Consider the following 26844-nt stretch of genomic DNA (forward strand, 5'->3'; position numbering starts at 1 on the left):
GAGACAGCTGTGCTGTTCCAATGAGCTTGGTCAAATTCCGCAGTAAGGCATTTCGTCTTTTTGTTGGAGAGTACGGCGTGCGGATTACATTTCCGCGATGTCCACCCCGGTGGAGATAACAAGCAGCCACCCCCCCTAGATGAATCAATTGCACTCAAATAGAGCGAATCATATTCCCATCTCTATAGTACTCCAAATTCAACCCGACGGAATGCGCGGAAGGAGTGGCCGATAAGCTAGCCTCCAATTGTTTCGCGTTCAATGACTCCAATAACCCCGCACTCGTGACATTCTGATAGATAAAATCCAACTGTACGCTTTGCAGCAGTCTCTTACAATATCTCAACGACCATCTCTAATTCACAATGACTAGCACATCCTGGCGACTGAAAGGCGAAGCTAAACGCGAGTCAGTTCTAAATGCCATTCCCGAGAAATGGCGACTGAAAGACCCCGTCCCTCCCGCTATAGAGCTGCGTGATGTTACAGGGAATTATATCCGACAATACTTAACCGAGCGTGAGATTACTATCACAGAGACAGATGCTGTAGACATTGTGGCGCAGACATCTACAGGCCGCTGGTCAGCCCTGGAAGTGACAGAAGCCTTCTGTCACCGGGCTGCACTAGCTCACCAACTCGTACGTTTATACGGTCACAGCGTGTGCACAAGAATGCATCGACCTCAGATACCTAGATATAAGCTAACCATGAACCAAACCCTAGGTCAACTGTCTCCACGAGGTTTTTTTCGAGGCAGCAATCAAAGATGCCAAAGAGCAAGACGAATACTTCGCAAAGCACAAAACCCCGGTAGGACCCCTGCATGGCCTACCAGTGAGCCTAAAAGACCAGTTTCACGTGAGAGGCGTCGAAACCACAATGGGCTACGTAGGCTGGATAAACACCTTCGAAGGCCAACAGAACGACCCGCGCAGCGGCACAGAAGAAAGCGAACTTGTCCGCGAACTACGCAATCTCGGCGCAGTCCTGTACTGCAAGACCAGCGTGCCAATGACCCTAATGTCCGGTGAAACCATAAACAACATCATCGGCTACACTTGGAACCCCAAGAACCGCCTGCTGTCCTGCGGCGGCAGCTCCGGCGGCGAAGGCGCCCTGATTGCGCTCCGCGGCTCGCCTGTTGGCTTCGGTACTGATATCGGAGGTAGTGTGCGAATCCCCGCCGGGTTTAATTTCCTCTATGGGATTCGTCCTTCGGCAGGCAGGATGCCCTACCAAGGCGCTGCGACCTCGTTAGATGGCCAAGGTACTATCTTGTCCGTTATTGGACCGATTGCGCCAACTGCGCGGTCTCTGACGCTCTTGTTTAAGGCTGTTCTTGGACAGGAGCCTTGGCTGTATGATCCGCTTGCGTTGGAGCTGCCGTGGCGGGATGATGTTGTTCGGGAGACCAGGGCGTTGATCGAGAAAGCTCGGGATGGGGTGTCGACGCTTGCGTTCGGCATTATGAAATACGATGGTATGGCACTTGTTCATCCGCCTATCGCGCGGGGGCTTAGGATTGTTGAGAAAACGCTACAGCGCTTGGGTCATCGGGTTGTTGAGTGGAAGCCTCCTTCTCACGGTACTTCCTTTGAACTATTTGTATGTGCCTGTGGGGTTTGGATTTGGGTTGGATTCAGCACGTTGCTAACTTGTGACAGGCTAAAGTGTGCAACATGGATGGGGGCGCGGACTTGAAGTATCATTTAGGTCTATCGGGAGAACCTCGAGCTCCGCAAGTACTCGGTGCTGAAACTAGTGTTCAAATGACAGCGTCTGAGATTGCCGCGCTTAATGTTGCAAAGCGTGAGTATCAGAAACAGTACATGGACTACTGGAGTAGCACGGTCGAGGTGACAGGCACAGGGCGCCCTGTTGATGCGTTTTTTTGTCCATTGGCACCTCATGCGGCAGTTCTTCCCAACGAATTTAAGTCCGTGGGATACACTACATTTGTGAATGTGCTTGACTATACTAGTCTTGCGATTCCAGTCACATTTGCGGATAAGAAGATCGATGTGCGATCGGCTGTTGAGTCTCTGAATGGTTCTGATCACATTCAGTGGGATTGTGGGTTTCCCCCATGCCTTCGCTCTCGTGGTTTCGTGCTGATCGCTGTATAGATGATGCCGAGGCCTATGATGGGGCCCCGGTGGGAGTGCAATTGGTAGGCAGGAGGTTGCAGGAAGAGAAAATGTTGACTCTAGCTGAGTATCTGGGCGAAGAGATTGCTCAAGATGCGGAAGAGAGAGTTTGAGTCCGAAATACTAGACTGTATTCAGCGCGTAGTGCTTTTTGGTTATCGACATCATGTCTCTGTAACAGAGCACCTGGGGTTCAATTACGATTAAAATGAATCATTTGGCTTTCGTATGGGTATTGATGAACGTGGTATTCTCTATTAAGAAGAGCCAGGAGCAGAGGGAGCAGACGAAGCCACCTACTGTCCCAATCCAACGAAGCTCAAGCGCCTTGTCCGGTGCTTTTCTACAAATATTATATTCCAAAACCAATCAGTTCCTGGACGACGACGGAGGAGTCTGTCCCGAGGGTGCAGCAAGATTGGATAAATGGGGCGTGGAAGATCCCCATGGTTTACCAGCTGCCGGAGGCGGAACATGACCAGACTCGGATGAAGGACCAGATGTGTCTTCTGATCCATTCATTAGGCGCTGTCGCTTAGCCGGAGGCAGCCCACCCACCTGGGGCATGCCACTGGGTAGGGTGCCGCTGGGCGGGCTGCGAGGATCTGCAAAGGAGTGGGGTGAAGCGTAGTGGGTAGATGAAGCAGGGGTGGAGGCAGCCCCAACGTCTGGGCTCAACGCCGTAGCAGATTGCAAGGGGCGCAAGCGATTTGGATGAGAGGTGGTGTCTTCGCCTGGGCGTGGAGGCCGGACATCAGGGCTTTGTTGAGACGGAGTCTTGTCTGGATCCCCCAGCTGACTGGGGTTTCCATAACCAACCCCAACCCGGCCCATGCCCTTGTCGTGCATAACAACACGTCTCCATTTGGCGACCACGCTGTCGTAGTCCCATCGTGTAGAGTCGGCACTGATGGGGCTGTCTTGTGCGTCTAACTCCCGCGCTACCTCCCGTGGTAGGGGGAGCGTATCTGGGGGAAACAGTGCGAACTCACGAGGCCACTGGCATGATCCGAGGCGCTCGACCTGTGCACGCAGCTGGTTTGCTTCCTGTTGCACTCGAGCGAGTTGCTCGTCTGAGGACTTGCGCTTCTCTGTTTCCCGCACAAATGCACGTGTGATTTCCAATTGCCACGCGTCGCGACGGGTCTCGTGGGACATAGAATTCCAATGATTGAAGGCCAATTCCAAGTGTCGAAAACTGATATCCTCGTGCTGTTGTGCGCTCCGGTAGATCATGTTCGGATCCACCCCACTATTCCCATGTCTCGTATGAGCCGGAGTAGTGGAGTCTACTGCGAGTTGGTCGGTCCGCCATTGTGCGACCTTGGATCGAAGGGCTTGGCGAATTATCTCGAGGTGCTCGGCGCCGGGAGGTTGGAGGGGAAACGAGGTAGAGGAGGAAAACGGATGTGTCGCAAACAGGCTTGGTGGAGGAGGGAGCAGCTGCAGACATATAGAGGGAAAAGTCTGAGCTTGAAGGTCGAAGTCGAATGGAGACAGCCGAGGCCGAATACGAGAGCTAATGTTTCGTGAGATTGAGGGTTAGAGACAATGGTGGGGATGAGCCGACATACCTCGCAGCTTTGATATTATCAAGCACCTCGCGCAGTGCGAGCTCCAACGCCCGCATCGTATCCGGGTTGCCGGAGCTAGCACCTCTACTCGCATAGTCCGGCAGCTGTATCGACCCTGTCTGAGACTGCGATGGCGCAATGCGAGGCCCATCCGGCACGCGACTGGGGTTGGGAATATCATTGATCACCCCAGTCGCATGCCAGGTGGGTGTGTTGAACATCATGCGCACCGGAGCCTCGCGCGACTTCGATCCCGAGTCTGCGGCTGTAAACGGCTCTGAGGTGCCCTTTTTCTGGCCTTGTTCAGGACTGCCCTCGTTCTTCCCTGTGGATGTTCGTGCCTGGCGCCGAGTGATTCCACTGCGAATTCGTCTGATCTCTTCGACATCGTGGATTCCGTCGGGTTTCTTCTTAAAAGGAATTGGTCGAGGTGACGACCCAATGATGAGGATGTAAACGCCTGTTGGCAGTACTGGCATTTGCGATCCTTTGCAGCAAGACCGGCCTTCGACTCGTCGCCAGCAGCCGAGCCTTCGGGGGTTTCTCTGGAGGTTTCTGTTTCTTCCTTCATGGTCGGGGACGTAAAAAAAATGAGGTGAATGTAATAGGTAGAAAGTCTTGAGCTTAAAGAGTCATGGCATATGATATAATGCGCCCAGAAGCACCAAGTTGGTTTAGGTAAAATTCAACGCGCAAGATGAGAGGGAGGTGGGAAGACGAATGGAAAAATGCCAAGCTTTTTGGGCGCGGAGCTGCGCGATGAGCAATTTGGTGGGCCAAGGCACATGGAGATTTTATCTATGTCGGACTTATTGATCTCTGAGAAATTATATATCGTGTGTAACTGTTTCAATGCTACCTATGCAAGTATTAGGTAGTCTCTGCAATGTAACTAGGCCCCTCGGCCAATGGACTAAGCAGAATCGATGTGATTGCCTAGATGACTAGTTATATATATATGTTACATTGAGCAATTCAAAATCAAGGAAATAGTTCGTTCTTTCGGAGAAAACTGCACTGATCATATACTTGCTATGAGTATAGAGTTCAAATATTCTCTACCTTACCAAGACTCGGACATTATGTTGAGTCAATGACAGACGCGGAGAGAGGAAGTACAACATTTGAGGATGGAGGGTCTAGCACACGATGCACTCATGCGTAGTATGGAAGACATGGTGTAACCACGTTCAAGAACGGTCTCTGCCCTTTCTCGTCTTACGCGCACTGAACCAGCGTTTCATGTTGCGAACACCGTGCAAATACAACCAGGAGAACGCAAAAACAAGAGTAAAGTTGAAGATGATAAACGCCCAGAGAATCCCCTAATAGATGTTAGATTAATCTGACTTCCAAGATTAGCCGAAGGGGTACAAATCATGATACTCACATAATCTCTCCACTTGTGTGAGTAAAACACATTGAGGCTTTTAGCCTGGAATTTGTAACAAAGTTCTAGTTAGCCATACTCCAAGTCTGCGAATCAAGACATCAGAGCAAAGACGATCGTGATGATGCGCAACTCACATATTGATCACCGGTCGAGTATTGACAGAATGCGCAAATCCCATTTCCAGCGTCTCGGACATATCCACCAGATTTTTCGGCATAAGACCCAGCATATTCTTGGCAGTTCATGCCAGCCGGAGGGCTAAAGCGGGATTCTTCACGCTCAATACAGCGTATGGGGACATTATGCATGATGACTCCAAGGAATCCCTCAAGTAGATAGTGGAAAGGAGTAAGCCAGTACATCCACGACTGCCAAAAATGCGGCAACGCGACGTAGGGGACGACAACACCACAGAATGAAGCAATGAAGGTAAAGAAAGTTGGCACGAGCAAGCTTGCAAATAGCTCATTAGGAGCAAGTGCGGCTATGAATTGACCCAGTCCAATATAGTATAGTTCAAAGAGCATCAGCAACATCCACACGTAGCCGGAACTGAACGAGTCGCGTGGAAACCAAGTCCCCCAGTACCTGTTATATTTCTGTCAGAGGCGAGAGATAATATTCCTTCCCAAGAGACACTTACCAGCAGTTAAAGTAAATTGACCCGGCAACAATCGCGTATGGCAGTTCTGGGATAATAGTGCTCGTCACAAAGGCAGCCCAAGAGTAGATCTTGGAGTTAGCTTCGCGAGATTTATAAAGGCCTCGAAAATGGATATATCGCGGTTGGAGTTGCTGTATCAGCGGCGGAGCTATCGTCAATGTCATGAAGACAGAGAAGAGTCGTGATTGCATGTCGATTAAACTATTGCCTAAATGCCAGAATGTGAAGGTGTTGAAAAGGCCAGTGAAAATGTGGAGCATGAATTTACCCTGGGTAATAATTAGTCGAGTCATTCAGGTTGGGTATTTGAAACCTAGTGTCTTACAAGGATGTAGTTCGGGATCCTCCAATAAGCCACGAATGCGCGCTTGGTGACTGCGACTGTTTGAACGTAGAGAGGCATTGCATACTCGCGATCGTCGTTAACCTTCTCATCATTTTGAGCATTGCGACGGGAGGCGATGATACCCTCTAGTTCATCGGAAAACTGCTTGGATTCTGGCGAGTTGGACCACACATTGCCCCAGTCTTGGCCTTTATAATCAGGATTTCCGGCTCCAATGACTTCCAACATATACTAGAGAGATTATCAGTGTGAACCAATACCTCCGGCTTTATGATACACACCTCTGCCGGATTTTCATGTGGTGAGCACTTCCTCCCGCCATTTTGTTCCAAGTAATCAATCAGCGTCTTGGAGTCATTCCCAAGGGGCCCATTGTAAACAACAATTCCACCGCTTTTCAGTAGCAAGAGCTCGTCGAAATTCTCAAACAACACAGCAGAAGGTTGATGGATTGTACAGAGAACGGCTTGTCCGGCATCTGCAAGTCGGCGAAGGAAGCGTACAATGTTAAACGCGGCCAGAGAATCGAGGCCGGACGTGGGCTCGTCCAGGAAAAGCAACAGCTCGGGTTTACTTGCTAGTTCTACTGCAATGGTGAGTCGTTTGCGCTGCTCCTGGTTGAGGCCTGACCCAGCAGATCCAACAGTTGCGCCGGCGATGGACCGCATTTCTAACAAGTCAATGATTGTCTCACAATAATCATATTTTTCTTGTAATGGGACTTCTTTTGGTTGCCGCAAGAGAGCAGAGAACCGAAGAGATTCCCGCACTGTAGCGGTGGGTTCGTGAATGTCCATTTGCTCCGCAAACCCGGTCGCTCTCTGGAAGCTTCTTGGGAGAGGCCTGAAAACATTAGCGTGCATTATTAATTAAATACGTTAAAGAACCCCTACCTTCCATCAACTAGGAAATTTCCTGTGACTACACCAAAGTTGATTCGCTGTGCTAGGGCATTGAGCAAGGTGGTTTTGCTGGTCCGACATTAGCATCAAGAACGGAGTCAAGCTTGTCTTGTGTCTTACCCTGAGCCAGAAGCACCCATCAATGCAGTCAGCCGACCAGGCTTGACATACCCATGAACATTTTCCAATAGTTGTCTGTGTCCACCCTTGTATGGAATGGTGTAGTTGACGTCTTGCCACGTAAAAATTGCGGTGTTTTTAGCTATGTCCTGGACTTTGTCACTGGATATACTGATGTCGCCATCATTTGTGTTGGATGCTACCCCGTCCTTCTCCGCGGATTCCTCATCTTCTCGGGGGCCGGATCGTTTGATGACATCTTGAACTGCTTTTGGGGCTTCACTTCTTTTGAACACCGTGACCGAGCTGCCACCCTTGTTAGGTCTCTGCAACTCCATTCCCAACACTGTCAAACAGACGAAAAAGATGAGCCACCCAACGATTATGCCGAAATTTCGCCACAGATGGGCTCTGCTGTAATTGTACGCTGTTTTAATATACTGGGGACCATGAACAATCAACTGGTCTGGATCACTGCCTTGGATTGCACAGGCTTGGTGACCAGGCACCGCATTTGGCCCATTAGGCACAATGTAGGGTGGTTCACACTTTATCTGAAGATTGTAGAACTCATTGGCCATCAATGCCTCAAATGCGTATTGGACAGGGTTGATCCAAATGAGCCACTTTAACCAGGGGTGCATTTTCCACGGAGGAATGAGATAGCCTGAATTATGTTGGCCATTAAATTCGAGTACTAGGTTTCATTGTAGTGGCTTACCTGTGTACACAATCAATGCCTGTATGGCGACACCAGTGAGACGCGTGGCTATATAGTGTTATTAAAGACCACCTGATGGCGAGCGGTTTGTTTCACTTACCAATATCCAATGAGGCACATAGAGCCCCAAGGGCACGAAAGAATGAGTACATGGTCATTGTGAGAGTGAAAATAATAAGTAGATTTATGAAGAACTGGGAAGGTGTGCGTGCAAGGTTTGCCATGCTAAATAACTGATCAGTTTGATCTATGTAAAGCACCCAATGGGACTCACAAGTATACTATGATATCGAATAGAACGACTTGTATGAACACAAGAGGCACATCAACCACAACCTGGGCAAGCGCATATGCCGCAGGGCGATAGAAGGAGCTAGAGAAAATTAGTCCTGTCATTTTCCCTCTTGTTGTTTACAGTCCTCACAAGCTTTTATGTTTCATCAAGATTGGTCGACCCGCAAATGCTGCTGTCAGTTCTGCCAGAGCAAGCAATGCATTGAAAAGAAGTATAAAGAACATCACACCACCTCTCTGGAAAACACCATTGCTTGAAACGGTGAGCCATACGGAATCTCATCAGATTTGAAGAGGCAATTGCTTACCTTGTATATGGGAGATTGTAAAACAAGCTACCAACAATGAGGGCTTGAAATGTTATCACACTCCACTTTCCAATCAATGACTCTCTGTCACCGAACATTACCAGAAACTGACGATGTGTGAGAATCATAACCTGTTTGTAGAATGAAATCGTATAGTTTTTCCGTTTGGTTTTACTTCTTGCAGCCTCTCTCTCGTGTCTTTGGCATTCGATATCACCCTCAAAGCTTTCAATGTCCGCCAGGTTGCCTTGATAAGTATCACTTTTGCGATACGCAGCTTGGAATTCAGCTGCATTTCGAGGGATTCGGTCCTCCCAGCCATCTTTGACACGTCTTGCATGAGGGTCACTGATAGAAGTCAAAAAGTCGGGGGTTGTCCAACGCGGGGGGCATTCAAAGCCAAGCCGTTCGAAATAGGCCTTTGCATCTTGGCTGGGTCCGAAGAACGAGCATTTTCCATCTTCAATCAGAATCACCTTATCAAAAAGATCAAATAAATTCTCCGAGGCCTGGTAGAGAGCTACCACCGTCGAAACGTTGGCGGTGTTTGTTAGACTTCGTAAGCTTTGAACATACTCCAGCGCAGTGCTAGCGTCCAAGCCCTTGGTAGAGTTGTCCCAGCACTGGGTGCTAGCCTTTGTAACCATGGCTTCAGCAATTGAGGTTCGTTTCTTCTCGCCCCCGGAAACTCCGCGAATGAGTTCGTTGCCAACTCTGGTCCCCAGAGCATGTTCAATCCAGAACAGCTTAGCTATGGCAGACAAGAAGGTCTGCTGATATTCCTTTCGGCTTTCGCCTGGAATTCGTGAGGCTTTGTCGGGAGTTCGCGATTTCAAGGCAAAAAGCAAAGTATCTCGCACAGTTAAAGTTGCATGATGGAGATCATCCTCGGGGTTGTACAAGACTGATAGTCTTAGTTCGGGATCATGATCACACAGACAGGGACATACCTTCAGACCTATACTTCTTTGCCATATTTTCTGAACTGGTGCCGCCATACCGCACATCCCCTTCAATGCTTTCGTAGCCCGCTCGTTGGTTGCCGAGCGCTTTCAAGAAAGTGGAACAGCCAGAGCCAGGGCGGCCCAGAACAAGAAGCATCTCCCCCGGACGAATACAGCCCTAGATATGGGATCAGTTAAGTCGATCCTTGATAGTGAGGAATAGACTTACAGTAAAATCGTCTAAGATAGTTCGTATCGGTGCTTTTCCGGTCCCGGCACCTTTCCTGCCCCGACTGAATAGTTGCTTAATGAGCCGTGGCAACCCGAGAAATATGTCCCCGTTGGTAGGTTGAAGAGCAGCCCCAAGGCCCACGCCCTTCACGGTGAGATTTTTCCAAACAACTCCAACATGGCGTGTTTTCTCTTCTTCGGAATTTGCTTTGCGCTCGGAGCCGAACATCCGTGAGATCAGTCTTTCTATTTGGGCCCACTCCTCTCCTTTTGTATCATGACCGGAGGCATAGCTGCGTCGGCGAGATAGTGTACGTGCGACGCCATCGTCATCTAACCTTAGCTCTGTAGAATCTGCCCGGGAGTCTGATGGTGTAGTGCGTATTGGCGCGTAATGTTCCGTTGGAGGCGAATTGACAGGCGAGGATGGACTCTCAGAGGAAGAAACGGAATTGCGGTGAATGTGTGCTGGGTTTGCAGTTAACGCGGACTCGCTTTCCACAGAATCGTCGTTTGCCATCGTCGTTATTTTCAGGTTGAGCTGAAATCCTTTGGAGTGCAGGAGCTCAACCCAATATCTGTGGTACGCGATTATGAGACAAGGTGATACCGGATGACCATGGGTACATATGTAGCTGAGCGCGACACCTCGGTTAGCGACAAGAAATACAAACAGATTCACTCCGCATGGATGTCAGAATGTCAAAGAAATGAAAAGATAACTCTCCGGGAATGCAGGAATTACGTCAAGCATCATTACGAAAACGAGATCTCGCGAGTCAGAACAGGAACGAACCAAAATATTATCCAGACCTTTTCTTATTTGCTTATTTTGACAGCTGAAGAAGCCTGCAAATAGGCATAACCCTATCTAGTGAGGTCATCGCATCCAGCTCTGTTATAACGTGCTGGTCTTTCTTTCTGGGCCTATCACTTCTACTAAATGTGAACAATTACTTCCAGGGAAATTCTTGCATCTAGTAAAGTTCCAGGCAGCTGCCAAACACGAGCGATGCATAAATCTCCCCGCATTTCGGGTTATTTCCGATCATGAAGTCATCGGTTGTACAACATGAATATGGATGTTATGTGGTTGGTCATTTTGGAGGTCATTCCAAGGTTGGTTCTAAACCTTCTACCCCTACATGGAATGGATTCTTTGGCTTCTTGATTTGAATTATTATCGCTTTACAACAATTGCATTTTCTCATGTCTATTAAATAGAATTACCTTTATTATCTTCTATTGAACAAGAAGCTTCACTCCTATTCGGATTCATTTCTTTTTCTTTGGTTCTGTTTCAGTCAGTCTTTCTTGTTCGCGTAATTCTAAATAAATTGTAATAATATGGAGTGTTTTTGCGACCTAACCCCTACACAATGATATTCAAGTTGGAAGCCCTTTCGATTCACGAAGCTAAGCCCTTCAATTATTAGACTTTTAAGTAAGTCGTGTAAGTTTTATAATTTTAGTGATAAAGTAGTTTATGTTCGGAGACAGAATGAGCAGTGCTGTCAGTATTACCTACCTACCGATATAGGAATATATAAACATCCACGGAAGTGAATCCCGACGACATTTACTACCTCATTTTACTACGGCACAAGAAAACTCTAGTTTTATTAGTCTACCAAACAGTGATGACGAGAGTAGTTTTACTATCATGATCTCGTCATTATGGGAAATGGTAGTTAAGCATGTCAGACAAATGTTGACTACAGGTATCAGCACAACTAGAGCTGGACAAATTGCTAGGAAAGAAAATACCCTACAAAATGCCCTAGTATAATGAGAAATGCAATAGATAAATGGTTAATCAGCGCTCGCTCACTAGAGAGCTTATGGGGGCTCACTGAGTTGAACATTAAGGAAGCATGAACGGGCCATCATTCCCTGATCAGAAATGTGGCAGCACGCCATGATTACAACATACTACTCTCGGCTTCAGTAGTGATAAAGCTCTAGATTCCAGTCCGAGAGTAGGAAAGATGTACCTCTCAGCCTAGAAATAATTTTGGCTTTGCAGTACCTTATTGCAACTCTGACGACAATGAGGCCCCATCGCGCTCACAGATTCCTTCGGAAGGTATTGGAATTCTTCCATTTATGTCCTTCCTCACCCAAACGCGCAGTCAAAGCTCGCAGCAAGTAGGTCTCCAACTTTCTGTAGTACAGACTGCCAAAAAAATTAACGAGTGGTTTAGTGCTAATCTGTGGTGTGTTGCTACCACCACACCTCTTCACGGTTGCGCTGCCCGAGGATGTGGCCAGGCTGAAGTGAATGATCAAGCTGATGATCCTCCTCAGTATACCATTGGCGGTGCCGCTGTTGAAAAGACAATTTCGACCCGCAGCCAGCTGGAGTCTCGCATTGTGAAACTCTGGAAGAAAGTCTGGCTGGGTCTTTATCAGATCGATGACAATGAGGATCGATACCATGTCGAGCGCCTCGAGGCGCTTTCTCTCGGGGCAGGCTTGACTCGCACATACCGACTTGGCGAGCTTCAAGTTCTCAGGCGTCATTTTCTTCGAAGCGAGACTAACAATGGCATTGCTTCGCTGAAGCTTTTCCAGGGTCTGTCTCTTTCGACCCTTCTATCTGTGATCCATATTTTGGAGGCTTATGAAAGTGAAATTGACAACATGAGGCTGCTCTATTCCATCTTGCGAAGTGGTCAGCTTGCACTGCATGAGACTGCCGACCTAGCTCAAACTGCTGTTGTCAGGACTGAGTATATGGCAATTGCGGAGCCGATGGAGAAGCGGATCAGACAGTACGATATTAGAATGAATGTGGTGAATATGAACATCTGCGATGAGGCAATGGGTTTCTATCAGCGACAAAAGGGGGAATATATTTACCACAAGGCATTCCCAGATGCGTGGTAAGAACATGAGCTTTTGGATCCATCCGTGCCCCCTTTCACTGTGACTCGTATTGGGGGACCTTTTGAGTACAATCAGTATGATTTGGATTAATATTGCTTCAATGTCTTGTTTAAGTAAGAATTATAACTCATGGTCTTATTGAAGACTTGTAGAGCCCCGCAAGGCTCAAATCTGCAACGATAAGGCCCTCCAGGCCTGATTGTGTGAGATTTGACAGCGAGTAATTTCATATCTGAGTCTATCCATTTTAGAATTGAGACACCATTGTGGGGTTTCCAAAGCTCTTTTTGGCTGGATTTTGGCTTGAGACACCGGACCTTTTTAGTCCACACCACATCGTCGTCTCTGCTAACAATATGCTTCAGGCGTGCGTTCAACTGCACTTCATTAAGGTTCCCCTATCCCTTGTTTCCAAGGATGTATCCCTACCCCCTTTATCATTTTATTGGACGATTCAGATGAATTTAGCTCAATTAAAGCTGGCGATTCCATGAACCTTAATGTCTCATCAAGCCTTCCCGACCCCATCCAAATGTCAGACTGCCACAACTTTCACCGTTGGTTGGGATGCCTATAAGTAACGGTATGCACACCTATATACATCCATGGATATTAATTTATCTGATTTGAGATACAAGAATAATTTCACGGATCACACCTGAGGTCGATCCGGCCTAACGGTGCCTTTTACTTTTACACTGTCTGTCTCACCCTCGCCCTTTTTACTCTTGCCAGGGTCGTTCACAAATGGGTTCATGGTATCCCCATTATCGAGGCCTTCCTGCTTGCGTGAGATGCTTCCAGTCCCAGCGGGTGGACCCATGCCTCGAGGCTAGTGAAAGTTAGATATGCATTCTCTCAACACCCTGGATCACCAAATGACGATAATGCAAACCAAGCCCTGAAAACAAGATACGAGAAGGAAGAACGAACCACATCATAATTAGAAGAGCCTGAGTTGCCATTCTGTCCTTCGTCCTGGCTGGCCTCTGATCTCTGACTATACTCTTGATTTGCTCCGCGCGGCTCTGTATGAACCTTGACCTCGGTGCTAGGCTTCTTTATATCGCCTCTCTGCCACAGGTAGATTGATATTGGTAAACCTAGACCAATTGATACCAGTAACCTATCGAAAGGAGTTAAGTGTAAGCCACATTTGACTAGTGCAATATATGTCAAAAGGGAGACTAACCACCGGGGGCTCGTTGTCTGGCCACTCGGCCTTTCTGTGGCGAAACATTTTCGACTAGAAGTCAGTCGAGGTGATTGAAGTCCCACAGATGGGCGAATATGCTGTCTCAATGCGGCATGTGGAAATGAATGGCGGATAAATCTCATACTCAATGTTTGATGAGACTCGAAGATAGTAAATAGCTAAATAGGACCCGAAGCGATATATACTAGGAGTAAGAATGAAGGAAATTTGAACTTAGTGAACTAGAGCAGTATATGAGCTCCAAATCTCTGGGCGCTTTCATTGTTACATCATTCTCCTTCTCGGACTTGTTTCCAAACAATTGTACCAAGTTTACCATTACGCTTCCAATGAGAGACATGAAATTGATTATGGCCCCAATTTTAATGATGACGCATCCGGAGAAAGTGCAGGTCCACAGCGTTATAGGTAGCCATCCGATGGTTTCTCGCAACTACTAGTTTCCCGTCATAGGTGAGGGAGGTGAGTTGAACCACTCATAATGAAGTTTACGACTACAATAGTTCACACTCGCTAAATCCGGCAAGGTAAAAAGCAGAGATTTGAATTTTTACCAGAGTCGAGTCTATGTGAGATGAAAGAAAAATAGTTTTTATACACTGATCATTCTCACGAAGCGATCGCCAAGGGCGTTTGCTGCCATAGGATTCCCCGCAGAGACCAGCTCCCGATGTAACGTGGTACCACCGGTCTTCTCACGTACACCTTCAACCATCACTGCACCTTCGTTTCTCAAGGTCGACTCAACTTTCTCGACCTCCCCACCCCATAATGTCTCCATAAGGTTCTCTTCCGCATCGCTCCACGACGTGATTTGGTACCCATTATAAACAAAAGACCCATCTCCTGCCTTCTTGGTACTCAACAAGACATAAGGCCCATGGCAGATCACAGCTGTGGGCTTGTTCTCCTGATGGAAATAACGCAGAATTCGGCCCAGTTCTGCATCCCCTCCCAGATCTTGAAGCGGTGCATGTCCGCCCGGGATGAAGACAGCCGCGAAGGTGGTCAACTCATCGTTGCTGATGGCGCTAAATGGTCGCGGGCTCCTGAACCCGTTCTCACGCTTCATGCGTTCGATAAGATTGTATTCGTGTTGACGTTCGTAGAAATTGCCGGCATTTGCGATGAGTGATTCGCTGCTTGGGTCTGGGGCGGGTTCATGACCTTTGGGTGAGGCGAATGTCACCTCGTGGCCTGCATTGAGTATTTTGTCTAACGGCTTTGCGAGTTCTTGGAGGAAAAACCCCGAAGGCTGTTCGACAACTTTGCCAGCATCGTGTCCGCTGGTCCTTTTGAGAGGGAAGGAGTACGCGTCGCTGAGGATAATGAGAACTTTTTTAGGAGGCATTGTGACGGGATGGGATGTAGGATGGGTCGGGAACTGGGATTGACAAAAATTATCAAAAGCGAAACTTGCAATCTCCGTGGTCTTTTATATTTGGAATACTCCAAAAAACAGAAGTTGCCCTATAATGACATCGGGATGACGTTCCAAATCTCTCCACACACCATAGCCACCACTCAGTACAAGAGGTTGTATGTTGTACTTTGTATGGTTTTCCGTCAGATTGACATATCAAATGGTGATCTTCTCAGACTAGGGTTCTGAAATATGAAATGCAAATGACAGGCGGTCGGTTAGGTAACTGCATGAGCCCTGATTCATCACTTATTGAAGGCATGATTTCCGACACCTAAAGAGAAGCTCATTCCCCTTGCGTATATCGCGTGTATAGTCCAAAAAAGCCGAATTGTCTGAATATGTTGTTCCCAGCTAGGAAGAGACAAAGATATCGACCGGGGACTCGGGATGCCCAGTGAGCATTTGCTGCAGGTGGATGGGCCACCAACTTTGGGAGGGGATCATGGCGGCGTCCTATCAAGGTCCAATCAGTTTGGAAGTATATTACAGGTCGTGGAAGGTTCGCAGATGAGTCGGTGGGGATTATTGCCGCTATTAACCTGTGCTTCCTCCGTGATGGGCACCTCGGCCTCAACCCAGTGCTAGATCGTCTCCATGTGTATTTTGGAAGTACAGGTCCAAGACACCACGGAAAATATGACGAAACGCGCATTGAAATCGAAATTGACTAAAGGTTCAGAGTATGTATAACCTACTTTGAATAATTGAAGTCAAGCACGATGGTATTTGAATTTAATGAGAGAAAACCGTGCCGAAATGCAGAAAGATATGAAACAAAATAATCGTCGACATACTCATTTCCATTTACTGAAATAGCCAATCACAGGCAATGTTTGGCGATCGTGTTGGTAGAGGATAAATGGTGGTGGTTGCTTTATTCGCCTTTCTCCAGGGCTGCTTTCTCGAGTGCTTCTTTCTCCAGCGCTTCCCGTCTTCCAGTGCTCTTTGGATCGTAAAACGGTACCTCTCCAACACCGACAGCGCGGTGGCCAGCCCGTGGACCAAGATCTTCGTAGTCCCAGGTCGCTGCGTGATATGTGGATCGGTTATCCCAGATCGCTATCAATGATGTCAGCTATAAGCAGTCTGCAAACATAAATACTAGACGACATACCGAGATCATTCGGGTTTTGCCAACGCAAGCGCACTTGCAGATCATGATTCTCCATGATCAAGTTTACGAACCAGTCGGTGAGATGTTTGCTCTCCTCGTCGGTCAGTCCGTTGATTTTCTCCACATGAGTGCCCACGGCAAAGACACTCTTCCATCCCGTAACAGGGTTGGTGCGGATTACTGGGTGCTCAGAACGCAGATCTTCCCCGAAATTCTCAGGGGCACCACGAGGGCCCTTGAAAACCTCAAAGCCGCTATCCTTCGCAAATTGGTTGAATTGAGGCTGCGCAAACGCTACAGTCAACCCTTCCAGGAATTTCTGGTAAGGTGGTGAGAGGCGGTCATATAACTCGTATCCCGAAGCCCACAGAGTATCTGGACTTGTGCATGAGCTTTCTAAGATCATAAGATAAAAATTATTAATGCTTACCTCCGCCAGTGCTTGGGAGAACGGTCAAACGTAAGATTGTATAGTCGCTCGGAATGGGTTCAAAAGTAATATCGCTGTGCCACTCCTTTCTGGCAGTCTGGTGGCGGATAACACGGGATTTGTACAGCTTCTTCCCCTCCACTGAGTTGATCACGCTGATCTCATCATCCTTGACACTTATATCTCGGCGTGAGTTGGCAACTGGGTGAATATGCAGCCCGGAACTCTTGGGCTTTCCCGAGAGCTCCCCAAGTCGCTGAGCCAGTTCCTTTTGCAAGTTGTCTGTCAGATTATCCTGCTTGCGGAAGAAGACCACTCCTCGCTGGGCAACTGGAATAGGGTTGTCAGCCAGGAATTATTATCAGAGATGAGGACTGACTGGTAATGGCAAGATCTCGAAGCAATGCATCAGAGTTCGGAGCACACAGGAAGTCCTTCAGGTTTGCGTTGGGATATTCGCGTCCAATGACTGGCGTGACATCAAATGACTCGAAAGCATCCAGAGCACCACTGAGTGTCAAAGGTACTCTTCCAGGGCCTTTTGCAGCAGGGACTGCGGTCTCGGTGCAGACAGAGGGAGGCATAATGGTAGAGAGGAATATACTGGTAATTCAGAGGATTTACAATCTTGAAGTTAAGTTGTAGCTGTTAAAACGGAGCAAAGACGTTCAATTTATACCCTGTTTCCCCAGATCTACCGGCATTTGTATCCCGATAGCTGGCAGGCATCGGCCATATTATCCTAGCCACGTTTGACCGCAACCCCGCTTTGGAAGAATACACATGTTTTGCACATTATCTCTAGGGGCAACCTTATGATGTCAGTTATTGAGGTTGGACAATGATGTTCTGTGCTCTATGAGAAGTGGCTGGGATTCGCAACAAACTACTGTAATATTGGCTCATGAAACCGGCTGTCGTGTGCCGACGTCCCATTGAACGGGATAGCACAATACACGTATTTGTATAGAAGGTCAGAATCTATCTTATCTGCGCTAATGCATTCGCTTTCCATGCCGATGCAATTCATTAACTGAAGCGGACCTGTTACGTTTGTACTAATGCTCCAAGCACGCTATACAGAGCAGGGGGAAATTGTTAGAAGTCTGGGATTGAATACGCCTGAAAGGCAAGATGATGTCTATTTTGGTTGGCATCCATAATTTCCAACTAGCTTAGTAGCACTCCCCTGGGGATAGATAAACGGGTGAATGAAAATGATTTTCAACCCGAGTGCCACCAGAGCCCGATTACCTCGTCATTGTGGGGGGCGGGGGATCATCTACACCGGGTTAGAAAAGGTGGAAAAGGCTAGATAACAAAGCACCTGCCACGGGTTCAGTAGAGGAGGCTCTTCGCCTACTGTGTTTAGTGCCCTGAGGTCGATTACACGAGCCGGGATGTATTGTGATAGGCGGGCGTACTCGACAATGACTCTGGAAATCGAATATCCGCCATTCACACATCAATGGCGGCCCAGAATGATGAGACAATCTTCCCGGCAGGTTGGAACCTAAGAACGTTCCATCGATTCTAATGTTTAGTCCGGTGTAACAGCCTTTGAGTGTTGCCGGCGACTAGTAGAATACCAGGGGATCATCAACATACGATCAGACACCAATGGGCTCGGTGTAGGGGTCAAGTGAATGACACCCGAATATATGTGCATGTCCATATCTAGACAACCGACATCTACCGAAAGAAACCATGTAGTGAAAGACCGAGAGCCCCGGAGTGATTGGCCGGTATGTCAGCACTCTACCGACGCCATGCCGAAAGCCGAAGCCCGCCGAGACAGCAGTCCCGGCTTTCCCAGCACCAAACCAAAAAATGGCGGACAATTACCTGGCGACCAGTCTCTCTGTATATCGAAAATTTCCGCTAAATTATGAACTAACCCGTCAAGGCACATTTGGGATTATACTTGAGGTGCATAAACATAGATAGAAGGCACTGTAAACAACATGTACGAAGGACAAGTAGAACGGCATTGTATAGAGAACTAGGCGCTCTACTCATTTCATCACCCTCGGATATTACCCCATACCGATATCATCTAATCGCTCTGTAAAGTTCAGTAATTGGGGGGATTTTGGTCCGACGCCGGGGTTTATTGTAAGTACACTATAGATGACAAATTCAGAAGAATGGACTATAAAACCTTGGAAGACAGCACATAAGACTCTACTTTCCGTGATCAACAACCTAGGAACCGAGAAAATGTCCAAGGGATTAATCTTCATAACGGGGGCCTCTGGCTTTATTGGCAGCGCCACTGCCGTGGAAGCTCTAAAGGCTGGATATCAACTACGAGTTTGTCTGCGTAGGCCATCGGACCAACTGCAGACCTTGTTATCAAAGTACAGCAAGCAGGTCGAATTTGTCGTCATTCCAGATCTTACGGATGAAACGGCACTCAGTGACAAGCTGGACGGTGTGGACTTTGTGCTCCACCTTGCATCCCCCATTCCTCATGGCACCGATAAGGAAACGTACTTCACTCCAGCGGTGAAAGGGACCACTACCTTACTGAAAGCGGCAACCAAGGTACCGAGCATCAAGAAGGTCGTGGTTACCTCATCTATGGCTGCTTTGGTACCGTTGGCTGGTATTCCAGATGGTGGAGTCATCCAAGGTAACCATTAGTCTTTCTTTCATTTCATTTCCATATCGGCATCGTATTGACACCTCTTTCAGAGAACAATAACTGGGACTTCGCAGTTGATGAAAATGGAAGTTTCGAGGATCCTACGAACCCGGCTGCAACACCCATGATACTATATATGGCTTCTAAGTTGCTTGCAAACACGGCAACCTGGGACTTTTGGAAAACGGTCAAGCCGCAGTACGCCTTGGTCACGCTACACCCAGCATTTGTGTATGGCCACAACTTTATGCAGACATCCGCCGACGGAATCAGGGGAGGGTCCAACGGGGCTCTATGGGGGTTTATTATGGAAGGCAACCCGACGGGATTTTTGACGGCAGTGCATGTTCAGGATGTAGCCGAGGCGCATATCAGAGCGCTGGATCCGAAGATAGGGGATGGCTCCAAGTATTTGCTGGCTGGAAAAAGTATTACCGGGCCAGAAGTTGCGCAGTTTGTACAAAGGGTCTACCCAGATGCTGGAGCAGCTATCACCGAAGATGCCCAAGGTGTGTCGAACTTAGTCAATACGACCAAAGCCGAGACAGAGCTTGGGATTAAATGGAGGTCATTTGAAGCTATGGTGCAGGAGGTGATAGATCAACAGCTTGGCTTTCGCAAGAATGCATCTGGCTAGATGTTGTCGAGCAAGGTGGACCCCTATGTATGTAATTCTGGGTTTACGGTGGACTCCGGTATTTTAACCCTGAGACTCCCCTACGTCACCGGGGACAATTCAACATGTCCTCGGATGCACAGGTCATTAATAATCTTTTCTTCAATCAATCAATTATCCCATGTTGTGGGATCCTCCCGATCTCATTTGTCGCTATGTATACCCTCCAATACTCCCTGACCTTGCGTTGATAGGTGCTAATAATAGGGCCCAACAAAATCAAGGGTAATTCGAGGATCAAATTGAATTTAATTTAAATTTTAAGTATGGCACACATGTCTATATGTAAATGTTGTGATATAAGGCTTGTTCGACTAGATGCGAAGCTGCAATATCGAAATGAATTGCACGGTTCTCTATACATGAATCAAGTTAATTGAAAATCAACTTAGATACATGTATGTACATAGCCTCATGTTTCCCTGAGATAATGACACGATCTACCAAGCTATGACTGTCAACGTTCAAAGCGTGGCCGCGCACCGGACAGTGGTAGACCGAGTCAGGGCTGTGGCTAAAATGCGCTCAAGTGAGGGATGGCGAGATGGGGGGTAATATTTTCTCTCCAATCGTACCCGGCAGCGTCTTCTGCTCGGTCAACTCTTCGCCTCTCCATGGCTGTGGACTCTACTTGGGCAACCATACGACGTTACTCTCTGCCACAGTAACAGCTTTTCTCTACATAGTAGGAAATAGTTGGACGGGTTCCTCGGCAAAGGATTAGGAGTTAATTCATCAAGCACAACTTGGTCCTCGGTAGTCGGCAGGTTTACAGAAAGCCTATGAGCCGCTAGAGAACCGTAAACTCCGCTCTTCAGTACACCCAGAGTCTTAGACTATTTCAACGGACACACTGCTTTCAGACGGCTTCCCCAAACTTTTTGAGGAGTTACCCCGCCTCGCTTTCCCGGATTGCCGGCATTTTATAAACCTCATTGAATCCCAAATCGGAAGTCTTCGCCATCGCCTCCTACTTCAAAAAGCAAACTCCAAATCTGCAGAGCCAAAAGCGACTAGGTGCCTGTGCTGATAGATACAGATAAAAACCTGGTTCCTTTACGCGAGAAATATGCCTATCAAAGGCATAGAATCGGAGAAAGTTGAAGAATTCATTGAGGATATTGATGGTGCCCTTGCTGAGCAGGGAGTTGCGATCCCAACCGATTCCAAAAATGTCGAAGAGTTCACCGAGGACGAACAGAAGAGGATCATTCATAAGGTCGACCGTCGACTTGTGACTGGGTTAGGGCTTCTCATGGGCATGTGTCTTATGGACAGAACCAACCTTGGCTCAACTTCCATTGCTGGGTATGCACCTTTTATTTGTATACTATTCCTCAGAGCATAGAATGGATCGACTGATAATGAATCCACAGAATGTCCGAGGACCTTGGTCTAAAGAGCGGCTCAAAATATGTACGTTAGTCTTATTCCTTCTGTGGCCGTATTCTGATAGGGTTGCAGTCACTTGTGCTTTTGATATTTTTTATACCTTATGTGCTGGTGCAATTGCCGGTTAATGCCATTGCGCAAAATATCAGCCCTAGAAATTTCTCCTGTGGCGTCACACTGTGCTGGGGTGTCCTGATGGTGGTAAGATATCACACACGTTTCTCCTCCGTCGCTAACTGGAAAAGGGGGCGGCATTCGTCGACAAATGGTGGCACCTCTTGATTATTCGGGCCTTACTCGGGGCTTTTGAATCGAGTCTGTTTGCAGCACTCCTTCCTCTGTTATCTTCTTGGTATACCCGATACGATGTGCATAAGCGGTTCTCGATCAGCTTTTTCATAAGCTGTCTGATAGCCGCCCTCGGACCAGTTCTGGCTTGTGGCTTCATGCAAATGGATGGGTTGAGTGGCCTTGCTGGCTGGAGATACATATTTTTAATGGAAGGGGTCCTCAATTTTGCTGCTGCCATCATCGGTTGGCTATTGCTTGTTGAGTATCCCCTAGGCTCTCACAAATGCTGGAAGTTTTTGACAGAGAAAGAGGAGGCATTCATCATCCGCCACATAGATGCTGACCGAGCGGATGCTGCTGAACAAATCAAGTTTAACATTCGTGATTTCTTACGTCCCGCCAAAGATTGGAAAGTCTTTACTTACCCTCTTATGTTTCTGTGGGTTGTTTTCTTTCTGTACTATGACTGACATGTTCCCTGCTGACTGTGAAATCAACAGACTGTCGACTTGCGTTTCTTACTCCATTGCATTTTTCTTGCCTATTATTCTTGAATCTAAATTGAAGTATGGAGTGATCGCGGCACAAGGATTGTCCACTCCCCCATATGTCGTGGCAGGTATCTGGATGTACTTTACTGCCTGGCTCGGCGACAAATACCACCTCCGTGGACCCCTCGTTATATGTAATTGTCTTATGTCCATTGTTGGTCTGTCCCTTCTTGGCTGGGTTGAATCTCCAGGAGTGCAATACTTTGGGGTGATTCTTGTCACTGCAGGTAGCAACGCAAATGTTCCATCGAACTTGGCCTGGCAGGCCAATAATATCCGCGGGAAATGGAAACGCTCATTTTGCAACGCTTTGCTAATCATGGGTGGTGGAATTGGTGGGATCGTCGGTTCTTTGGTATTTCGTTCCCAGGACGCGCCTACGTATCGGCCTGGAATTGAAGCATCTATTGTGTAAGTGCTCCCTTGACCTCTTCGATGCTTTCATTTGAATATTAACTGTTATTTTCTCGCCGCTTAGGGCAAGTTTCATTACCACCGCCATTGCAATAGTTCTGATGATACGAATGCATGCTCTTAATAAGATGGCCGCCACTGGAGCTATCTTTCTGGAAGAGCTACCTGGATTTAAATACACGCTGTGAAGTGAAAACAAAAAAGGAAAGTGTGGTTTTCATCAGACCCATTATTCAGAATAGCAGCGTTTTTGCCAACTGACGGCCGTGAAAGTCATCTACTCAAAGTTGCGCTCAATTCCGAGAAAGCCATTGGCAACTGCCGAGTGACATGTATCAAGTCAGAGTTTCTCACAATTTGATGAGAACGTTAACTGTCTTCATGAATACTACCACATTTTCAAATATCTTGTTTGAAATCTCCCCTTGAACCCGAAGTTCACGGGGTTGTTTTTATCCATAAGTTTATGAGGTTGTTTCGAATACACATAGAGTAAAACATCGAACGAAGTAATATAAAACAGTCATGACACAGGACGCACCTGTGAAGTATCTACTTCTCCTTTACGCCGTGCAGGCTACTCCTGTGAAAAGCTGAAGAAGGAATATTGCTTCAGTCATTCACAATCACTACGTGCCGAGTCCGTCGTCCACGCAAGCCTTAGTCATAGGTATTTTACACAATAGACCTATCTACACCTCCACCGAAATGTTATGACCCACGGAATGCGCTTTTATAATCGAAGAAAATTACAGTTAAACACTGGACAAGACTCATCACATCATGAATCGACCCTTCCAACTACTAATCGGGCACCTTCACCAGCGACAGCTCTCTTCTGATGTTTTCTGTCCACCACTCTGAACTAGTAAATATTTCCAAGATTTCTTCTGCTCAAATAATACGTCATTTGAGGGCTTACCGCGCATGGCGGCGAGTCACCGGGACTAGTACTATCGAGCATTCCCATTGGTTCGGTAGGGGTAGGGGTGAGCCGGCAGACGTCCTCAAAGGGGTAGGTTTTCGGCGAGCGGGTGTGCCGTGCCGGCGTTCCACTGTTACCATACTCTGCCTTCACATCTCTTTGTCGTAGATTCTTTTTCGGCCCATGTTGCAGAATAGCCTGCGACTGAAATGACCATGAGTTTGGATTCCGTTCTGCTCAGGCATTTTAAGCCGTTACCTCCCACTTCCTCTATTACCTCCATCGCTGCCTACTATTGATTGATGTTGAAAACTCAATATGGCCCATTCTCCCATGTTCCACCAGGTCCCCTCGATAGTCCAAAAAGGTCAACATGTTACAGGCCAGAAAGAGATGCCAACAGTAGAAATCCCAGAAACTGTCGAGAGATCGAAACACGATGTCGGTTGGCGAAAGGTTGTCCGGAATTTTACGCCAGCGTGAGTAGCAACGGAGGATGTTTTTAGAATCAGATACTGACTGAAACACAAGCTGGTTCTCTGTGAATATGGGAACAGGAATCGTGTCAATTATCCTCAACACCCTTCCTTACAATGGGCAGTGGCTTTACTACATCTCCATCATCATTTTCATCTTGAACGTGGCGTATTTCACAGTCTTTCTGGCCATTACTCTCCTGCGCTACATCTTGTATCCGGAAATTTTCAAGGTTATGGTCACTCATCCAGTTCAGTCACTCTTTCTAGGTACGTTCCCAATGGGGCTTGCCACAATAATCAATATGTTCTGCTTTGTCTGTGTACCGCATTGGGGCGAGGGTGCAGCCTATTTTATTTGGGCAGTGTGGGTTTTTGATGCGGTGGTGTCGGTCCTGGTTGCCATTGGAATACCGTTTCTACTGTATTAGTCTCTCCCTTTTTGAATTCACTTCTCCGTTAACACCAATTGACAGAACAACGAGAGAGAATGGGCTCGTCCTTTCCTCCATGACTGCTGCTTGGCTTCTGCCAATTGTCTCGTGTGTTGTCGCGGCGGCGTCGGGTTCCATTGTTGCAGATGTTCTGCCGGACGCACAACTTGCCCTTGCTACCATCCTGGCAAGTTATATTCTCTGGGGAATCGGTGTACCTCTCGCGATGATGGTCATCTGTATATATTTGCAACGCCTGATGTTTTACAAGCTTCCACCAAAAGAAATGCTTGTAAGCGTGTTTCTTCCCCTAGGTCCACTTGGACAGGGTAGTTTCGGGTAATGCGGCCCGAAAATAAGTCTTATCCATGTTATCTTCTGACGAAATTCCATAGTATCCAAAAGCTCGGAAAGAGTGCGCAGACAGTTTTTCCCAAGACGAGTACCCTGAGTGCTTCAACCGGTGCAATATTCTATAGCGTCGGATTTTTGATCGGACTCTTACTGTGGGCCTTTGGGGTCATTTGGCTCTCCTTTGCAGTTGCAACTTTGATAAAGTCGAGGAAATTCCCTTTCAATATGGGGTGGTGGGCTTTGACCTTCCCATTGGGAGTTTTTACCACTTCCACCTGCACCATAGGCCAGGAGCTGCCTTCGCGGTTTTTTTCAATACTTGGGACAGTAAGAAACCTTTCTTTCACGATAGTAATGACCAATCCTAACGAACGGCAGATATTCTCTGTCACGGTTGTGGTTCTTTGGCTGGTGGTTAGTTACCACGCTTCCCGCGGAATCATCCGAGGTGATATTTTTGTTGCACCTTGTCTTAAGGATCTAGGAAGATCTAAAGTCCAATCTGGTGAATGTGAGTAGGGGAAGGGGGAAGTCCCCGGGCAATTTTCGTTTAATTATATGTCAAATAGACAGAATGCATACATATGTGATACCATGGGTTCTTATACGTTGTCAGTCACGTTCATCAAAAAGCAGTTTTCCTTGCTTACCTGGGGCTTCCATCGCGGCTTACGACAGTAAGGACTAGATTGGCCTTACCTGAACCTGCAACTTCTGGTCATAGCTTACTCTCGGAGATTAAAAGAAGCGAGGGGTCCATCGATCAATTGATGCCCTTTATAACCCATAGGACACAGAATTAGAACGTCGTTGAATCAGCCGACAACCATGGTTTCTGGTGAGAATTGTATTATGGATTGCTTTTCATTCAGCCTATCTATCCTATTCCAGAAAAGGTACACAGTACATGTCAACATGAGAACCTAGAGACACATTGAAAAGGAAACATAAAAAACAGCTATCGGCTGACAATGTGTTAATTCCGGAAATACAAGAAATCTCACCCATGATTTTTTTAGAATTTTGCAGGTCCACGCCCGCTGAAAAGGGGAAGCATGTGCAGCAAGGTGCTGGGAAGGGACCACTCTTTCAATAGTGTTAGTGCCATAATTTGCCCATTCATAATGTGACTGGCGGTGGGGAACATCGCGTGGAAACCGATCGCCAATCGGCACGGACTGAATTGCATACCGAGTTATTCAGGTGCATTATGTCGGGGAGCGGGGGTTGAAGTGTAGGTAGTCGAAGAAGGAAAATTGATTACTTGGCTAGGCCCTGGATTGGAGGATACAGACAGGGGAACGACAGCCGACAATAGCCGGAAAACACCGAGCTGGACCCGCCGCAAGACCCTGGTTAGCCACGAGAGCTTAGTTGACACCACCACCATTTAGATCGATCTATGCGGAGTGAAGAGGTTCGTCAGCTAATCTTCCAAGGATTGTCTTGGTATTGCAAAGAGTGCTGATGGATGGACTGCAGATTCAGCAGACATTTAGCTACAAGGACAATGAATCCACCTCGGAAACAATTCACCGTTTGGAATACGAAGGCCACGACGTGAGTATGGAGCTTGATCGTACCGGCCGCCATTTAGAGGTCCTAAGCGACCGTCGTCAAATGCCAGACACGAATTGGGCGACTCCAAGGAGAGCTCGAAGGCTGCCGATCATAGCTAGTCGACTACACCACGGAACGTGCGGCGGAACGGTGGTGGCGGAGCTGCTTCCGGGTCTCAGATGATCCCGATGCAGTTGAGTCTGGCTATGGTTTGTCAGTAAGGTATTGAATGAAGTTTCTGTGGAAGGAAATAATACTAATAGGTGAGCTTAATACTTGAAAGACATGAGGCCAGACTTGAGTCGCCGCCTTCCGAATCAAATTCAGCGATCGTTCGCTTTTTGCCTCAGTCGAGTCTACAACATAGGTTATGTTGGAACGTTGGGGACTTCTCCGACCCCG

At 47.5% G+C, this 26844-nt stretch overlaps 9 protein-coding genes across 9 annotated transcripts; 5 read left to right on the top strand and 4 right to left on the bottom strand.

The window, feature by feature from the left end:
* Window positions 1-353: 353 nt before the first annotated feature.
* Window positions 354-2341, top strand: gmdA (putative general amidase GmdA). Its single transcript, XM_057282813.1, has 4 exons — window positions 354-641; window positions 727-1608; window positions 1668-2076; window positions 2130-2341. The coding sequence occupies exons 1-4, from the start codon at window positions 366-368 to the stop codon at window positions 2261-2263; spliced, it is 1701 nt and encodes a 566-aa protein (XP_057133696.1). The 5' UTR covers window positions 354-365; the 3' UTR covers window positions 2264-2341.
* A 48-nt stretch (window positions 2342-2389) lies between these two features.
* N7471_010095 (uncharacterized protein) lies at window positions 2390-4295 on the bottom strand (the record flags this gene model as incomplete). The annotated part of the gene is given in 3 exon segments (XM_057282814.1): window positions 2390-3669; window positions 3725-4211; window positions 4226-4295. The coding sequence occupies 3 exon segments, from the start codon at window positions 4293-4295 to the stop codon at window positions 2520-2522; spliced, it is 1707 nt and encodes a 568-aa protein (XP_057133697.1). The 3' UTR covers window positions 2390-2519.
* Window positions 4296-4914: 619 nt separating this feature from the next.
* Window positions 4915-10167, bottom strand: N7471_010096 (putative ABC transporter; the record flags this gene model as incomplete). Its single annotated transcript, XM_057282815.1, has 15 exons — window positions 4915-5049; window positions 5115-5159; window positions 5252-5705; window positions 5761-6050; window positions 6107-6358; window positions 6409-6970; window positions 7021-7098; window positions 7150-7816; window positions 7871-7918; window positions 7971-8095; window positions 8145-8243; window positions 8295-8417; window positions 8473-9376; window positions 9423-9594; window positions 9646-10167. The coding sequence occupies 15 exons, from the start codon at window positions 10165-10167 to the stop codon at window positions 4915-4917; spliced, it is 4476 nt and encodes a 1491-aa protein (XP_057133698.1).
* A 1586-nt stretch (window positions 10168-11753) lies between these two features.
* Window positions 11754-12536, top strand: N7471_010097 (uncharacterized protein; the record flags this gene model as incomplete). Its single annotated transcript, XM_057282816.1, has 1 exon — window positions 11754-12536. One exon carries the CDS (start codon window positions 11754-11756, stop codon window positions 12534-12536), a length of 783 nt encoding a protein of 260 aa, XP_057133699.1.
* Window positions 12537-13188: 652 nt separating this feature from the next.
* N7471_010098 (type 1 glutamine amidotransferase domain-containing protein) lies at window positions 13189-15103 on the bottom strand (the record flags this gene model as incomplete). The annotated part of the gene is made up of 2 exons (XM_057282817.1): window positions 13189-13368; window positions 14366-15103. The coding sequence occupies 2 exons, from the start codon at window positions 15101-15103 to the stop codon at window positions 13189-13191; spliced, it is 918 nt and encodes a 305-aa protein (XP_057133700.1).
* Window positions 15104-16052: 949 nt separating this feature from the next.
* N7471_010099 (TauD/TfdA dioxygenase family protein) lies at window positions 16053-17306 on the bottom strand (the record flags this gene model as incomplete). The annotated part of the gene is made up of 4 exons (XM_057282818.1): window positions 16053-16237; window positions 16293-16667; window positions 16723-17052; window positions 17102-17306. 4 exons carry the CDS (start codon window positions 17304-17306, stop codon window positions 16053-16055), a joined length of 1095 nt encoding a protein of 364 aa, XP_057133701.1.
* A 1636-nt stretch (window positions 17307-18942) lies between these two features.
* N7471_010100 (NAD(P)-binding protein) lies at window positions 18943-20006 on the top strand (the record flags this gene model as incomplete). The annotated part of the gene is made up of 2 exons (XM_057282819.1): window positions 18943-19357; window positions 19420-20006. The coding sequence occupies 2 exons, from the start codon at window positions 18943-18945 to the stop codon at window positions 20004-20006; spliced, it is 1002 nt and encodes a 333-aa protein (XP_057133702.1).
* A 1108-nt stretch (window positions 20007-21114) lies between these two features.
* Window positions 21115-22881, top strand: N7471_010101 (uncharacterized protein; the record flags this gene model as incomplete). The annotated part of the gene is made up of 6 exons (XM_057282820.1): window positions 21115-21353; window positions 21422-21461; window positions 21510-21638; window positions 21683-22167; window positions 22229-22690; window positions 22758-22881. The coding sequence occupies 6 exons, from the start codon at window positions 21115-21117 to the stop codon at window positions 22879-22881; spliced, it is 1479 nt and encodes a 492-aa protein (XP_057133703.1).
* Window positions 22882-23936: 1055 nt separating this feature from the next.
* N7471_010102 (TDT family transporter) lies at window positions 23937-25401 on the top strand (the record flags this gene model as incomplete). The annotated part of the gene is made up of 4 exons (XM_057282821.1): window positions 23937-24097; window positions 24150-24518; window positions 24571-24867; window positions 24924-25401. The coding sequence occupies 4 exons, from the start codon at window positions 23937-23939 to the stop codon at window positions 25399-25401; spliced, it is 1305 nt and encodes a 434-aa protein (XP_057133704.1).
* Window positions 25402-26844: the final 1443 nt, after the last annotated feature.

Source organism: Penicillium samsonianum (assembly GCF_028829775.1).
Source record: "Penicillium samsonianum strain IBT 33392 chromosome Unknown utg000005l_segment0_segment0, whole genome shotgun sequence".
NCBI lineage: Eukaryota > Fungi > Ascomycota > Eurotiomycetes > Eurotiales > Aspergillaceae > Penicillium > Penicillium samsonianum.

What these genes read in the sequence shown, in the direction of transcription:
- gmdA (XM_057282813.1), top strand. Translation starts at nt 366, where the DNA reads ATGACTAGCACATCCTGGCGACTGAAAGGCGAAGCTAAACGCGAGTCA. An exon ending in CTGCACTAGCTCACCAACTC is followed by an intron (nt 642 to 726) that starts GTACGTTTATAC and finishes ACCAAACCCTAG; the next exon opens with GTCAACTGTCTCCACGAGGT. An exon ending in GTACTTCCTTTGAACTATTT is followed by an intron (nt 1,609 to 1,667) that starts GTATGTGCCTGT and finishes AACTTGTGACAG; the next exon opens with GCTAAAGTGTGCAACATGGA.